Source organism: Ovis canadensis, chromosome 15 (assembly GCF_042477335.2).
Source record: "Ovis canadensis isolate MfBH-ARS-UI-01 breed Bighorn chromosome 15, ARS-UI_OviCan_v2, whole genome shotgun sequence".
Classification (NCBI taxonomy): domain Eukaryota; kingdom Metazoa; phylum Chordata; class Mammalia; order Artiodactyla; family Bovidae; genus Ovis; species Ovis canadensis.
Window position 1 is genome coordinate 56,014,448 of NC_091259.1, and position 14,833 is coordinate 56,029,280.

The window sequence follows — 14,833 nt, forward strand, 5'->3', positions numbered from 1 at the left end:
TGTGATATGGGCAGTTGCTTTCTGTAATGGTTACTCGTGGACCTTCTGGAAAAGGCTGCTGAAATAAGATCACATTGCAAGCTACAAATCAGTGCATTCATTAAGAGAGTGGGGCTATAACCAGATAAAAGAAGAGAGAATGTGGGTGGTGCAGGAGCAAGAGCTTTTTTTTTTCCCACTGAAAAGAATATGAGTGTCCTCAGCTATGAGATGGGAGCAAATTAGGTGGCAGATAAGAGGGTGTTTTGTAGACTGTGTGGCACCAGAAGGAAGAGCCGCAGTGTTCATCCCCCCATGTCCAGGTCAGTGAGCATGCATTCGCCACTGAAGATCAAGTAACCAAGTTTTGGAGATGAACCACATCCTAGAACCCAGGAATCCTGCTGCCCTTGCTGCCTGCTGTGAGACTCCAGCTTTCACTCTGCTGCGCCTGGAGCTGGAGGGAGCCAAGGAGTTGGTGATCCAGCTTAAAGTCAGGGGAGAAGAGGGTGGGACTAGGGACCTCCTCTATCAACTGGAGAGCCAAGTGTGTGGATGGATGAATAAATGTTTGTTGCCTCTACAGCCTTCCATTTTATCTAATCTCAAGAATCTGACAATTTCCAAAATCTCTTCTTTCTAGGGAAGAAAACCCTGGAGCTGAGAAATAAGGGAAACTGAGTTCAGTTCTGAGTAACACTCTGTGACCCACCTCCCTGGCTTTGCATTTCCATAGGTAGCTAATGCCAAGCTCACACTCAGGCTTCTGGCTGACTCTGACCAGTGCAGCTTTCATGCTGTCCCCCAAGATGTAGATGTCCTTGAGAACCAGCTACGGGAGTGTGAGAGTGAGAAGGAACAAGAAAAGACCTCCAGACACCTTGGTGCACCCCTGCACCCTAGTGAGGCCTCAGACTGAATTTCCCAAGGTCTCCTCTTCCCAAGGGCAGAGTTGGGGATATAGGGTTCACTATGATGTACTGAGGGGACTGAAAGGTGGGCAGTAAAGATCCTGATGGAGAATAAAGCTTTCATTTCCTTGTTGGTATGTCTCAAAGGGATGCAGACTGAGACAGATGCACTCTTGAACGTAGCACACCTAGCTCATACCTTACCTGAACTCTTCTCTAGGTTCCTGTGCCCACGGAGGCCTCCAGAAAGCCAGCAAACCCCTTGTGGTGGTGGTTTAGTCACTAAGTTGTGTCTGACTCTTGTGACCCCCTGGACCTTAATCTGCCAGGCTCCTCTGCCCAGGGGATTCTTCAGGCAAGAATAGTGGGGTAGGTTGCCATTTCCTTCTCACGGGGATCTTCCCAACCCAGGAATTGAACCCAGGTCTCCTGCATTGAGGTATATTCTTTACCAACTGAGCTATGAGGGAAGTCTGTCAAACACCTTGTGGTACAGCTTAACTGGAGAGACTTCTTCTATACGCCAAGTGCCTGGGGCCAAGACTCGACACCCAACCCAAACTCTTCCCTCTACTGGGTGGCCCCTCTGCCTGCAGATGCCAGGTGAGTTCAGGATAATTTCTCTTCTGCAACCAGGTTTATTCCAAAGGAGCCCTACTGTACCGTAAATGCAGGTTTCTTTGGGGCCCCAGCTCAGCTTCCTCTATTTTAAGCATGCCCCTGGATAATCTTAGCCAAGACCTGACAGGTCACCTCCTAATGATCCTTTCATGAGTTAAGGATGGTGCAAACTGCCCCAAGCTTCCTTCATAAACCCACTGTCTAGAATTTCTAATCTCATCATAATCCAAAGCAGTTGTATCCCCAGCCTGGTCTTATCTCAAGAACAAATTCTTCTATACCCAGGGCTCTTTAAACTTTCCTTACAGTGATTTTACTATAATTAAATGAGATAATGCATGTATAGTGCCCACTGGGCATCACTGCAGTTGATTTTAATATTATTACTGTTACCACATTTTTTTTTATAGATATGTGTTGTCATAATATATTATAAGTAAAAGAAAAGAGATTACAAGTCAATTCTGGTTGACTCCCAAAGCCCCGACTGTTAGGACACTCACTTGGTCTTTTTATTTTTACTATTTTATTTATTTATTTATTTGGTTGCATCGAGCCTTATTTGGGATCTTTCGTTGTGGCGCTTGTGCTCAGAAGTTGTGGTGCACAGGCTTAGCTGCCTTGGGCCATGTGGAATCATAGCTCCCTGACCAGGGATCAAACCCATGTCCCCTGCATTAAAAGGCAGATTCTTAACCACTGGACCACCAGGGAAGTCCCAGGCTTCTCTCTCTCTCTCTTTCTCTTTTTTTTTTTTAGCTTTTTTTTAACCCTGATGATCTTGGTGTGAGGCTTGGCCCAGACACTTTGACTGCTGCTGGCTATACAAATCCTCTGAAGATCCGGGACTGCTGCAGAACTCTGAGGAGAGGAAAATAGGCTACGGTGATGGCGGTGGCAATACTTTACAAGAACTTCATGTGCTTTAACTAAGTTGGCACAGCTTAGGTGAGTGTCCATGGCCAGGTGGGCCTTTCTTCTAACACCCTGGTGCAACAGTGTCTGCTGTCCAGTGCTGCCTACAACAACTGCTGCTCCCACGCTGGTGTGCCTTGGAAGGATTTATATTTTGCTAGTGATGATAGGGGCTGTGGGTGTCCTGTGCCACTCAGGTGGCCACGGGTTACCTGGTGTGAGTCATTTCAATGCCAGCACTCTACAGGTAGAGGAAACCTGGCATATCAGCCAGTGCAAGCCAGCCGTGTCAGGGACCTGCATGGCTTACAGGGCGCTATATGCCTTACCCCCCCTGAGCATCGGCCAAGAGGAGAGTTTTTACGCTTTTGATACCACTGGGAGTGCCGTCTCAGCATCATGCTGGATAAGATGCTGGAAACACCATAAGGCATTAATTACTAACCTTCTGATCACAGGTTCTGTGTCTACAGTGATGGTTTCCTGATTATTTATGCTTCTTGGCTTCCTGGAACTGAAGCATAGGTTACCAAGACCACTATCCAAAAGGCCCTTTGGGGCTTGGGAACCTCCCAAAGCTGTCAAACTGAAAAAACCCTCTAGACCCTGAGACCTCAAGGCAGAGGATTTATAGAAGTGTGGCCTTTTCCTCACCCTCCAGGTGGACCATTCCTCAAAATAGCCATCAGCTCTAATGATTGTGATTATTGATTATATCTAGTTAGTTCTTGACCATAAATATCTCAATCTGCACATTAAAGTAATCTTTAATAGCGATCTGATTGAAGTTTCATTTGGAAATGAAACATTAGCTGGGCAATGTTACCCCCTCTTTACCAGAAACCTAGTGTAGGAGCTGGATTCATAGTTTTTAAAGAAATCTCATCTGTGTTTTGAAAACTGTGATTCCAACTCTTCCATTTGTAGGAGTCTGTTGAGCTAGGTTTAGAATTCTCTGTGTCAGGCTGAGATCCTCTGGCTCCAGTGCTGAAGATACAAGGAAGTTGATCATTAAAGTGAGACGCGGAAGTTTCTTATCTTATCCCCAATCTCCTATGCTGTACCTGGGGAGAAAAGAGGCAGTATCTTTGTGTGAAAATTAATGCTTCACTGTCCTGATCAATTTCACTTTGAATGCAGTTGAGAGAAGGCCTTAGACCTGAATCCTGTTCTAGGAATTAAGCAATGGAAGGCTGAGACATGAAGAACGTTGACATGGACGGGGCTAAAGATCCAGACCTTCTATAAAAGGAATCATTTGATATGATAGCAGAAAGTCTGCTGGCTGACTGTCATTAGTTTCTTTGCTCAGGCCAAGACTATCTGCTTGTACTTATCTGATGTATGTATCTGATGATGATACGATGTACTTTCTGTCCATGCAGGTACATGGAATGTTCAAGATTTCAGACCCTAAAGTCTTCTCAATCACACAGAAGACACCAGAGTACTTCACACACACTGTCTTATGCTTACACTTTCACATATACTTACATTTACAAATATTGTATCCAAATCAGACATGCCAACTGTTACATATACAATATTTCCATCCATACCCAAATATCAATAAATGTAAAAATGCTTTAATCTGTCCTTTAACAGAAAATTCACCTGCTAACCAAATAAAAAATAAACGATGTTGGCCTTTAGATGCCTAATCCTGCCCTATTAGGAATTTCACTGCTAAGTCAACTCTATGCTCACCTCTTGATTTACAGACAAATTTCCCCCTTAATGCTTCAACACGAAGGTATGCAACTCAGGACTGGGCTAGGACATGTCAAGGAATTATTTTAAAAGTTCTGCTGTAGTACTGTGTAGAAAAGACCAAATGATAAGCAAATAAAAATACTTAGCAAGGAAGGTTTCATTCACCTTTAGTTTGTTGTGCCTCTAGGAGGATTTTCCCTGTTTAGCCCTACTCCTGATTCCAGGATAGAGGAAATCTTTTCCCATTGCATGGGAACACTCTCAGTTAAGTCTAGAATCCAAGAATCTCAACCCAGAGAAAAACAAGCTTTCTCTTCCACTTAAGAAACTTTTGTCTTGCTCCACTTTCCTTTCTATGTGCTAAGTCGCTTCAGTCACGTCCAACTTTTTGCGACTCCGTGGACCAGGCTCCTCTATCCATGAGATTCTCCAGGCAAGAATACTGAAGTGGGTTGCCATGCCCTCCTCCAGGGAATCTTCCCAACCCAGAAATCAAACTCACATCCCTAACATCTTCATTGGCAGGCAGGTTCTTTACCACTAGTGCCACCTTTCGTTTCTAAGGCCTCGCTTTTTCCAGACCCCTAAAAAAGGAATAAACTCCTTCTTGTGGAAGAAATTTCTTTCTTACCTATAGGTATGTGGTTTTGCCTATGATTTTAATAGACTCAGCTTTTCACAGAGAAGGCAATGGCACCCCACTCCAGTATTCTTGCTTGGAAAATCCCATGGATGGAGGAGCCTGGTGGGCTGCAGTCCATGGGGTCACTAAGAGTCGGATACGACTGAGTGACTTCACTTTCACTTTTCACTTTCATGCATTGGAGAAGGAAATGGCAACCCACTCCAGTATTCTTGCCTGGAGAATCCCAGGGATGGGGGAGCCTGGTGGGCTGCTGTCTACGGGGTTGCACAGAGTCGGACACGACTGAAGCGGCTTAGCAGCAGCAGTAGCAGCAGCTTTTCATTCACAAGCCTGATATCCCCACAAGGGACTCACACACAGCACCACAGAGAAACATATGGACTACGTAAGCAGTTTGTTGGAGAAGAAAGTGGCACCCCATTCCAGTATTCTTGCCTGGAGAATTGCGTGGGCACAGGAGCCTACAGTCTACAGGGTTGCAAAGAGTCAGACAGGACTGAGCGACCACGACTAAGCAGCCTGTACTTTTAATAGTTGTACTCTGAGAACTTTGCCCTCTATTTCCTGTAAAAGTGTCTTATTTTCTTTTATTATGAAGACCCAGACTCCCCAAATAGGTTTCCTTTCCCAACTAGTTCAGCCAGAAACTGTGAGGCTTGGGTTGACATCACAATATCCCTTTTCTCAAGAGCTGTGCTTTTGGTGGGTGGGGCCGGGGGAGGGGTGGCCCTGGCAGGAGTCATCTCCGCTTGGCCTACTTTATATCAAGAATGAATTAGTAGCCGCAACAGGCCTCAGCTGGGCCATATCTGGAGAACTGGGGTGGGGGTACAACATCACAAAATACCTGGTCCCAGTCTGGTCACTCGTCCCCTTTGGGGCAACAAGGAAACCAGCCTGCGGCCTGAGAACGCAACGCCTGAAACAGAGGCCAGAGGAAGTGTTTGCCCGCCCTCACCCCTCTGCCCCGGCTTCCACCTGCTCCCCATCTGCCCACCCACTAAGGTCCATGCCGCATGTCATCGCTCAAACACCCAGGATGGCCCAGTGTGGGCGTCATTCAGGGCTGCCTGCAGAGAAGAAGATCTCTCTGGGTGTCACTAGGGTGATCGTGAAGACACCAGGCAAGCAGGAAGACTTTGTGATAGCCAGTGATACCTCGGTGAGGCAGTTCAAGGAGAAGCTATCGGCTCACTTTAAATGCCAAATGGACCAACTAGTGCTTGTCTTCATGGGCTGCCTTCTCAAAGACCATGACGTGCTGAGCCAGAGGGGCATCCTGGACGGTCACACCATCCACGTGGTCATCAAGTCCAAAAATGGCTCCAGATCCCTAGCCCATCCCTGGCACCAGGACAAAAACACCAAAGGAAACAGCAGTGGGGTATACCAATCTGCTGGTATGGGTTACACCCCAGTGGAGTCAACTCTTTCAGAGGATGTGCCCAAGGTGCATACCCAGGACTTGAAAGTGGGTAGTCCAGAGCACATAGCACAGACACTGGAGAATCCTAGCATCCAGCAACTCCTGTCCAACACAGACTTCATGAGACAGTTCATCTCAGAACACCTAGACACGCAGCAATCGATGCAGCAGAACCCAGAGGTCTCACACATCCTTGACAATTCCGAGATCCTGTGGCAGACTCTGGAGTTGGCCAGGAACCTGGCAGTGATTCAAGAGATAATGCAGATCCAGCAACCTGCACAGAATCTTGAGAGTCCACCGAACCCACAGTCATATGTAGGCTTAGAGACTGTCCCAGGATGGGACAATGCCTCAGGTCAGAGTTCTGCTGATTTCAATGATCAGATGCTCAACAACACACAAGATCCATTTGGGGGCAACATTTTCACAGCTCTTCTGGGAGGACAAGTGCCAGAGCAAGTACAGTTTTCATTCCCATCACCACCACCATCCCAGGAACAACAGGAACATCTCCCACAGCCCCCTACAGCCCGAGTCATCTATGCTAGTTCTCGAGGCGTATCTTCAATCAGTTCTACCCCCAGCATGGCAAATCATACTTCCAGAGCCAGTACTTCTAACTCCACTAATGGTCAGAGTCATGCTTGTGCAGTGGAGCAGCCAATTGGGATACCAGCCTTACCTGGCAGAGAGCTCAACCAGCTGCCCCAGGCAGAAGACAAAGATGCCACCATTTCTCTAGATAGCTCTAACCAGAAACCAGATGATCTCCAGCAGTCAAATGAGCAGACCAGCTCCCAGATCACAGGAAACATGATGCAACTGCTTTTGAACAACCCTTCCCTGGCAGCCCAGATGATGTTGTTCATGAGCGTGCCCCAGCTGAGTGAACAGTGGAGGCAGCAACTGCCTGCATTTCTGCAGCAGACTCAGTCTTCTGATATACTTATAGCTCTAGCCAACCCTAAAGCATCACAAGCAATACTTCAGATTGAGCAGAGCCTGCAGCTGTTGGCCACTGAGGCTCCTGTTCTTCTACCCTGGGTTGCGCCCTACCTATGGGGCCTGGGCTGGCTTCCTGCACCCAGCTGCAGCTACCCTGACACAGTGCCCTGGACCTGGGATGTGTCCAATATGGCTGAGCCTAAAGGACCTGAGTCCTGTCCCAAATCGAGAACAGTCCTGCAGAGGCTACAGTCCCTAGCTGGAGACCCTTCCCACCCTCTACAAGCCCCTGAGACTCGTTTCAGCAAGCAAATGGAATATCTCCAGGCCATGGGATTTGCAAACCATCATGCCAATCTGCAGGCCCTCATTGCTACCGAGGGAGACACCAGCGCTGCCATCCAGAAGCTCAGGAGATCCCAGGGATCCTAACCACTGGGCCTACCTATTGCTTTGCTACCTGCCTGCCAACCCATTTGACTACCTCATCTGCCTTCATCTTTTCTGGTGCTTCTGGTTAGAAGAAGTCCTAGAATGGGAAAAACCGAACAGTGCTTTCCTTACTGAATTGGCCATAGCTGAGAGAGCTGTCAATAAAATGGCTACATCAACTTGATCCCATCTGAAGTTTGGCCATTTTTTTTTTTACAAAAATGTCAGCTGTCAATGTGTAATAATCCTACCTCATGTACCATACATGCATGAGCACACATAGACACAACCACATGCATGTATTAAAATAGAAAAGCATATTTGCACCCACAGAATTACATACACAGACATCATGGCATTCTCACATATCCAAGAACATGCACATATAACCTCAAACACATATGCACACATGGCTAACAGCCAAAGATTCACATATATAGGCATATAAAGTCACCACACAGTACACATAATAACGTGTATAGACAGCTGCACACAAATGCTTAGAGACCCAAATTAGACCCACATGTAGGGAAGATAGTCATAAGATACTCATATGAAAAGAGGGAATTACATGTATGTGTGTTCAGTGGTGTCCAACTCTTTGCAACCTCATGGACTACAAATTGCCAGGCTCCTTTGTCCATGGAATTCTCAAGGTAAGAATATTGGAGTGGGTTGCCATTTCCTACTCTAGGAAATTCAGCTGAATGTATAACTATATGAGGTGTTTATAAGTGCTATAAAAAAAATGCAGTGGATAAGCTGTTCTAAATGGGGGGATCATCAAGGAAAGCCTCTCTGAAAGGAGACAGTTGAGCAGAAATCACAAGGACTTAGGAGAGCAAAACTTACAGTTCCAGGCATTGTTCCAGGCAGAGGAGGCTGCATAAGAGGAAAAGCTGTGAGATAAGAGTACTCTTGTTGTGTTTGAAGAATAACAAGGGACAGTGTAGCTGGAGAGGAGTGAACTAAAAAATGAGGGGGAAAAGAGAATTATTAGAAATCATGAAGAGCTTTGCAGATCTGGTGATCACTTTGGATTTTACTATGAATACAAAACAAAATTATTACTAGATTTTAGCAAAGGAATAGAGTAGTTCAATATGTCAGTCTGGTTGCTGAGAGGGGAATACTGTTGTAGAAGAGAAAGCTGGAAGCAGAAACACTCGTTTTAGCACGTGAGAGACAGTGGTGTCTGGGACTAGGGCAGGAGCAGTGGAGGAGGTGAGGGATATTCGGATTTGTGTGGTCTTCACAGGTCACCCATCCTTCAGCCCTGATGTGACCATCAGCAAGAGTAAAGGAAGCTCCATTAAGCTCCCAGTGCTTCAGTAAATCTGCTGCCAAAGGTCCCACTCCACCACCATGACCTATCAAAAAGAAACAGGTCAAAGAAATGAAGTGAAGTGATAGTCACTCAGTCATGTCCGACTCTTTGTGACCCATGGACTGTAGCCGGCCAAGCTCCTCTGTTCATAGAATTCTCCAGGAAAGAATACTGGAGCGGGTAGCCATTCCCTTTTCCAGGGGGTCTTGCTGACCCAGGGTGTCCATCATTGCAGGAGGATTCTTTAACTATCTGGGCCATCAGGGAAGCCTGACTCAGTGGGTAAGGAAGCTACCTGCAGTGGAAGAGATACAGGAGATGCAGGTTCAATCCGTGGGTAGGGAAGATTCGCCTGGAGAAGGAAATGGCAACCCACTCCAGTATCCTTGCTTGAAAAATCCCCTGGACAGAGGAACCTGGTGGACTATACTCCAAAGGGTCACAAAGAGTCAGACACAACTGAGTGACAAAGACTCAGAGTTGGAGAAATGCAGGGCAAATTCCAATTTAACTGAGAATACTGGAGCGGATTGCCATTCCTTCTCCCAGAGATCAAACCCGGGTCTCCTGCATTGCAGGCAGATTCTTTACCATTTGAGCCACAGGGAAGCCCCCTCAAGAAAGAAAATTATAGCTAGAAACAGATTTTTCACCTCCCCATTAAGATATCTCTATTAATCCAGTTATATCTTTTATCCTCAGTTTACATAAGGAGCCCAAATTCTCCAGATTATCTTCCTGATTCTCTCAATATGCTCTGAAATTCCCTCATGTGACTCAGTTTCCACTTGTTGGTTTTTCCCACCCTACCTTTCAGGATGCAATTTAGCAACAGTGAAACTCATACCTACAACCTTATCTCTCAATGTTCCCTCACCTTTTTGCTGTGACTAATATCTGGGTGTTCACTGAGAAGACTGCTTCTCCAGCAGTGACGACTGTTTCTTTCATTCTCTGTGGACTTAGAAGTGGGGTACATGATCTCCATGTACCTACTTTAGGTTCCCAAACATAGTTTTCTAGCTTCAACACTACTCAATCTATTATAATTATTCTGATATAATACCCACCTAGCAAACTCACAATGGTTATAACAGTTATATCCAACCCTGCCTAATCTCTGTGTAGGCACAGAAAATCATATAACTGTGCTGGCTAGTCTTATTTAAATTTATTACCAAGGCTTTAGTTGGTCTGTTTGTATGCCTAATACATTTTCTTATTTTAATGCTTTTTATCTAGAATTTGCATCATAAATCACCTGGAGGGTATGTTAAAACCCCCAGATTTCTGAGCTTCATTCCAAGGGTTTCCAATTCTTTGGAACTACAGGAAAGCCCCAAATTCTGCATAGCTGACAATTTCCAGGTGATGCTGATGATACTGATCGAAGGATCACACTTGGAGATCCAATGCTCTAGCCATATTCTTTGAGATGATTATTTCATACCTTTTATGCTCTCCTAAAACTTTCAACAGACTTTTAATATCTATTCTCAGTCTCAGATATTTTCCTTATTCCAACAAGAAGACAAAAGTGATCAAAAGTGACTTTCACCTTTGTCTGCCACTAATTCAACCAACTATCTTGCATCTATACCTGTATACTCCACCTTGCACCCTGTTTTAGTGAGTAAAATGTCCATGATCCTAAATCAAGCTCTTCACTTGGGCATTTGATTCCAATCCCTCTATCTTCTCAACAATTTGCTCTTGCAACTGTTTTCTCTTTCTCCTGCATCACTGTGCTCTTCCTCATTGGATTGTTTCCATTAGAATAAAAGTATATTATAATTGTCTCATCTTAATAAAACAAAAAAACAAAACCAAAAAAGATTTATTCCCCATTTCTGTGCAGCCATCAGCCTTTTTTTCATTTACTCTTATTGGATCCACTTTCTTTTCAATCCATTTACTTTTAAACCCACTCCAATCAGGTTTTCTGACCTCACCACTCTTCCAGACTTGGTCTCATCTTGGCCCTCAGTCTAACTGGTCTCTCTTGTTCAAATGCAGTAGCCAGTTCTCACTTACTTACCTACCAGAATCATTTGACACATTTGTTTACTTTCTCTTTTTTTGAAACTTTGTCCTTTGACTCCTTTCTCTCTCTAGTTTCCTTTTCTGACTTAATGTTTTATTTCTTCTCAATTTCCTTTGCTGAATTCATCCAATCTTTCAGACTTCTAAATATCATACTGTCCATAATTCAGTCTTTTTTACCTCTGTCCTTTTACTATATACACACACACACCGCTCCACATACTCTGTTGATGATGATGAAGTCAGCCTCACAGTGTAGAACTACCGTCTTAACATTTTCATTTGGATATGAAATAGACTGCACTTAATTTTCTATTTAACAACCTTATTTCCTGGTCTTTTTGCCTTAACAAATAGCCAATCCATTCTTTGAATTTTTCTGGGGGATAATAATAATAGGGAAAAAAAAAGGTAAAATGAAAGTTTATTTCATCTTGAATCTCTCTTTCATACTCTACATCTTACTCATCAGAAAGTCCATATGTTGACTGATATATTATGGCTAATGTTGAATCAGAGAGGACATAGGAACATAACAATGCCAAGAAGAGGCTCAACTAGCAAGTAGCTGAATTAGGGTCTTCGTAGGGACATAAGGGCTCAAGAAGCCTTTCTTAATTGTCCAACCCCTGTCTGAATATCCACATACCACCTACCAGGTTGTGTGAAAACAGAACACTTGGCTTGAGAAGGAAGGGTCAGCCCAGAACTCTCATTATGAAGAAGGCAATTGAGATAAAGGAAGTAGAAGAGTTGAAGGGTGGGGGGAGATGAAGCCCCCAAGAATCCCAAGTACCTTGGAGAAGTCTCAGGAATCCATTGTATGAGGCCATGATGTCAGTGCTGAGGTCACAGAGGTGACCTGGTGGAGCGGGTTCTGGTGTAGAAGGCTTCAGGGGTGGCTGTTCAGCAAGATGAGGGCAGTTTGGAGTCCTATTTAAGAGGAAGGACGGGGCCACGGCTGCTTGGTATGTATTCCCCAAACCAAGTCCTTCAGGCTGCCCTTGTCCATCATTCATCAACAGTCAACCTCTTTCCTAGGGCCTCAGATTCCCCTCCTATGATCATCACCATCTCTCCAACCTCAAATCCTCCTAAGGCATCCTATCCCATGCCCTCAGAGCCCCTTCTATCTGGACTCTCTAGTTCCCCCACCCTGAGACCCCAAATCGTCCCCCTGCTCACCTTTCCTTTCACCACTGCCCAAAAGGATGATTTCGGTCTCCCATCCCCCTCCCCCCAGCTGTGTCCCCACAGACCTGGGCCTCCTGCTGCCCACTATGGCCAGAAGTGGAGAGGCCCTGCCACAGGGCAGCCCAGCGCTGGTCCAGGATCCCCACCTCATCAAGGTGACAGTGAAGACGCCTAAGGACAAGGAGGATTTCTCAGTTACAGACACTTGCACCATCCAGCAGCTGAAGGAAGAGATATCCCAGCGCTTTAAGGCCCACCCTGATCAGCTGATCCTAATCTTTGCTGGCAAAATCCTCAAGGACCCTGACTCACTGGCACAGTGTGGGGTCAGAGATGGCCTCACCGTCCACCTGGTCATCAAGATGCAGCGTCGCACCATGGGCAACGAGTGCCCAGCTGCTTCAGTCCCTACCCCAGCCCCGAGCCCTGGGTCACTCCCTCAGCCAAGCTCCATTTACCCAGCGGATGGGCCACCTACCTTTAGCTTGGGTGTCCTCACAGGCCTCAATGGGCTAAGTCTGACCTCGGGTGATTTCCCTGACCAGCCAAGCTCACTGGTGTGGCAGCAGGTATCTGTGCCTGAATTTGTGGCTCAGATCATTGATGACCCCTTCATCCAGGGTCTGCTGTCCAACACAGGCCTGGTGCGCCAGTTGGTTCTTGACAATCCCCGTATGCAGCAACTGATCCAGCACAACCCTGAGATTGGGCACATCCTCAACAATCCTGAAATCATGCGGCAGACACTGGAGTTTCTACGTAACCCTGCCATGATGCAAGAGATGATGCGCAGCCAGGACCGGGCGCTTAGCAACCTGGAGAGCATCCCAGGTGGCTACAATGTGCTCCGAACCATGTATACAGATATTATGGACCCCATGCTTAATGCCGTCCAGGAGCAGTTTGGTGGCAATCCCTTTGCCACCACTAATACTGCTAATGCTACCAGCAGCAGCAGCCAACCCTCAAGGACGGAGAATTGTGAGCCTCTCCCCAATCCCTGGACTTCCACATATGCAGGCTCAGCTGGCAGGAGGGGCAGGAGGCCTGGGGACCAGGATATATCTGAACTTAGAAATAGGGCACCCAATATTCTAGGGAATATAGGGCTCTATGACTATCTCCAACAATTGCATGAGACTCCCCAGTCCCTGGGAACCTATCTACAGGGGATGGCATCTACCCTCGGTCCAAGCCAAGAACAACCACCTTCACCACCAGGAAACCAAGTTCCTCCAGCTTCACCCTCATCCCAGGAACCTGAGTCAGGCCAGGCTCTCCCCAAGGAGTCAGTTGCAATCAAGGGAAAGCCCTCCTGCTCAGCCTTCCTGAGGTATCCCACGGAGAGCAGTGCTAGAAAAGATGGAGGTCAAGATGGTGCAGGGAATGGTTCCGCTGGCCATAGCACCCACATGCCTGATCTTGTCTCCGGGCTGGGGCCTGCTGCCAATAGGACCCCACTCGCTCCTTCCCCACCTTTGCCCACAGCAGCTACTGCTGGAATCCCTGAGCATGTCTGGCTGCCACCACCAGCTTATCCAAGATCTCTGAGGCCAAACAGCATGAATCAGGCCCCACAGCTGCAGGACGAGATGCGCTGGCAACTGCCACTGCTGCTGCACCTTCAGGCATCCATGGCAAATCCACGTGCCATGCATGCCCTGCTGCAGATTGAGCAGGGTCTGCAGATCCTGGCTACTGAGGCCCCTCGCCTGTTCCTCTGGTTCATGCCTTGTCTAACAGGGCTGGGAAGTATGGCGGGAGATACAGAGCCTCGAGAGAGTCCCCTTGTGCCTGAGGATCCTTCATGTCCCCTAGCTCCTGAGGTTCCCTCAGCACAGGGCTCTATGGAGCTGGGCCTCCATTCCACCCCCTTCCTCCAGATATTGCAAGCCTTGACTGGCTCCAATCCCCAGCAGCCGACGCTTGAGACTCACTTCCGGGTGCAGCTGGAGCAATTGCGGGCCATGGGCTTCCTGAATCCGGAAGCCAATCTCCAGGCCCTCATTGCCACAGGAGGTGACGTGGATGCTGCTGTGGAGAAGCTGAGGCAGTTGTAGGAGCTGTAGTTGTTCAGACCGTATCTTTCCCTCTGTGCCTTTCCCCCCAAAGCCCCCGTCCCTAACTCCCCTCACTCCAGCCATTCTTGAATGCAGCTGCACTATGAAGCAAATTTACTATGATACTCTTTACTGCAGAGACAATGTTGTTCCAGAGTCAATGAGGAAGAATGAGAGCCAGAGCAGGGTGGGGGTGCTATAAGTGACCCAACCACCCCTGTCACTGTACCATCATGGGGTCACGGTCTGAGTTCTGCTAATGCCTATCGTGAGATGTAATTACATCCGATCTCCAATGTCGTCTGCTGCCTGAGTCTGATTATTTGTGGGCTATGGGAAAAGACGGACTGTATAGGAGGAAAGGTGGTGATAAGAGCTATCTCTGCATGGATGGGACGGCTTGGAGGGGAAACTGAAAGGTATGAGGTTAGAAGGAAAAGAGGCACAGGGAACACAGGAGGGTGAGCTGAGAACTGCAGCCTTCCATGTGTCCTTCCAAAGGTTCCCTAGATTTGGTGTCCTGCTGGAGCTGCCACCACATACTCTGGGTTCTTTGGGGCTCTCTACCCCCAGCCAGACTGAAAAGTGGGCACAGCTTCTAATTTTTATTGTCCCTGA

General features: G+C 46.9%; 2 protein-coding genes across 2 annotated transcripts; both read left to right on the forward strand.

The window, feature by feature from the left end:
* The first annotated feature begins 5,794 nt into the window (after positions 1–5,794).
* On the forward strand, positions 5,795–7,591 carry UBQLNL (ubiquilin like). The gene has a single exon (XM_069554733.1). It carries the CDS (start codon positions 5,795–5,797, stop codon positions 7,589–7,591), a length of 1,797 nt encoding a protein of 598 aa, XP_069410834.1.
* Positions 7,592–11,855: 4,264 nt separating this feature from the next.
* On the forward strand, positions 11,856–14,515 carry UBQLN3 (ubiquilin 3). The gene is made up of 2 exons (XM_069553672.1): positions 11,856–11,929; positions 12,205–14,515. The coding sequence occupies exon 2, from the start codon at positions 12,242–12,244 to the stop codon at positions 14,213–14,215; it is 1,974 nt and encodes a 657-aa protein (XP_069409773.1). The 5' UTR covers positions 11,856–11,929; positions 12,205–12,241; the 3' UTR covers positions 14,216–14,515.
* The last annotated feature ends 318 nt before the right edge of the window (positions 14,516–14,833 follow it).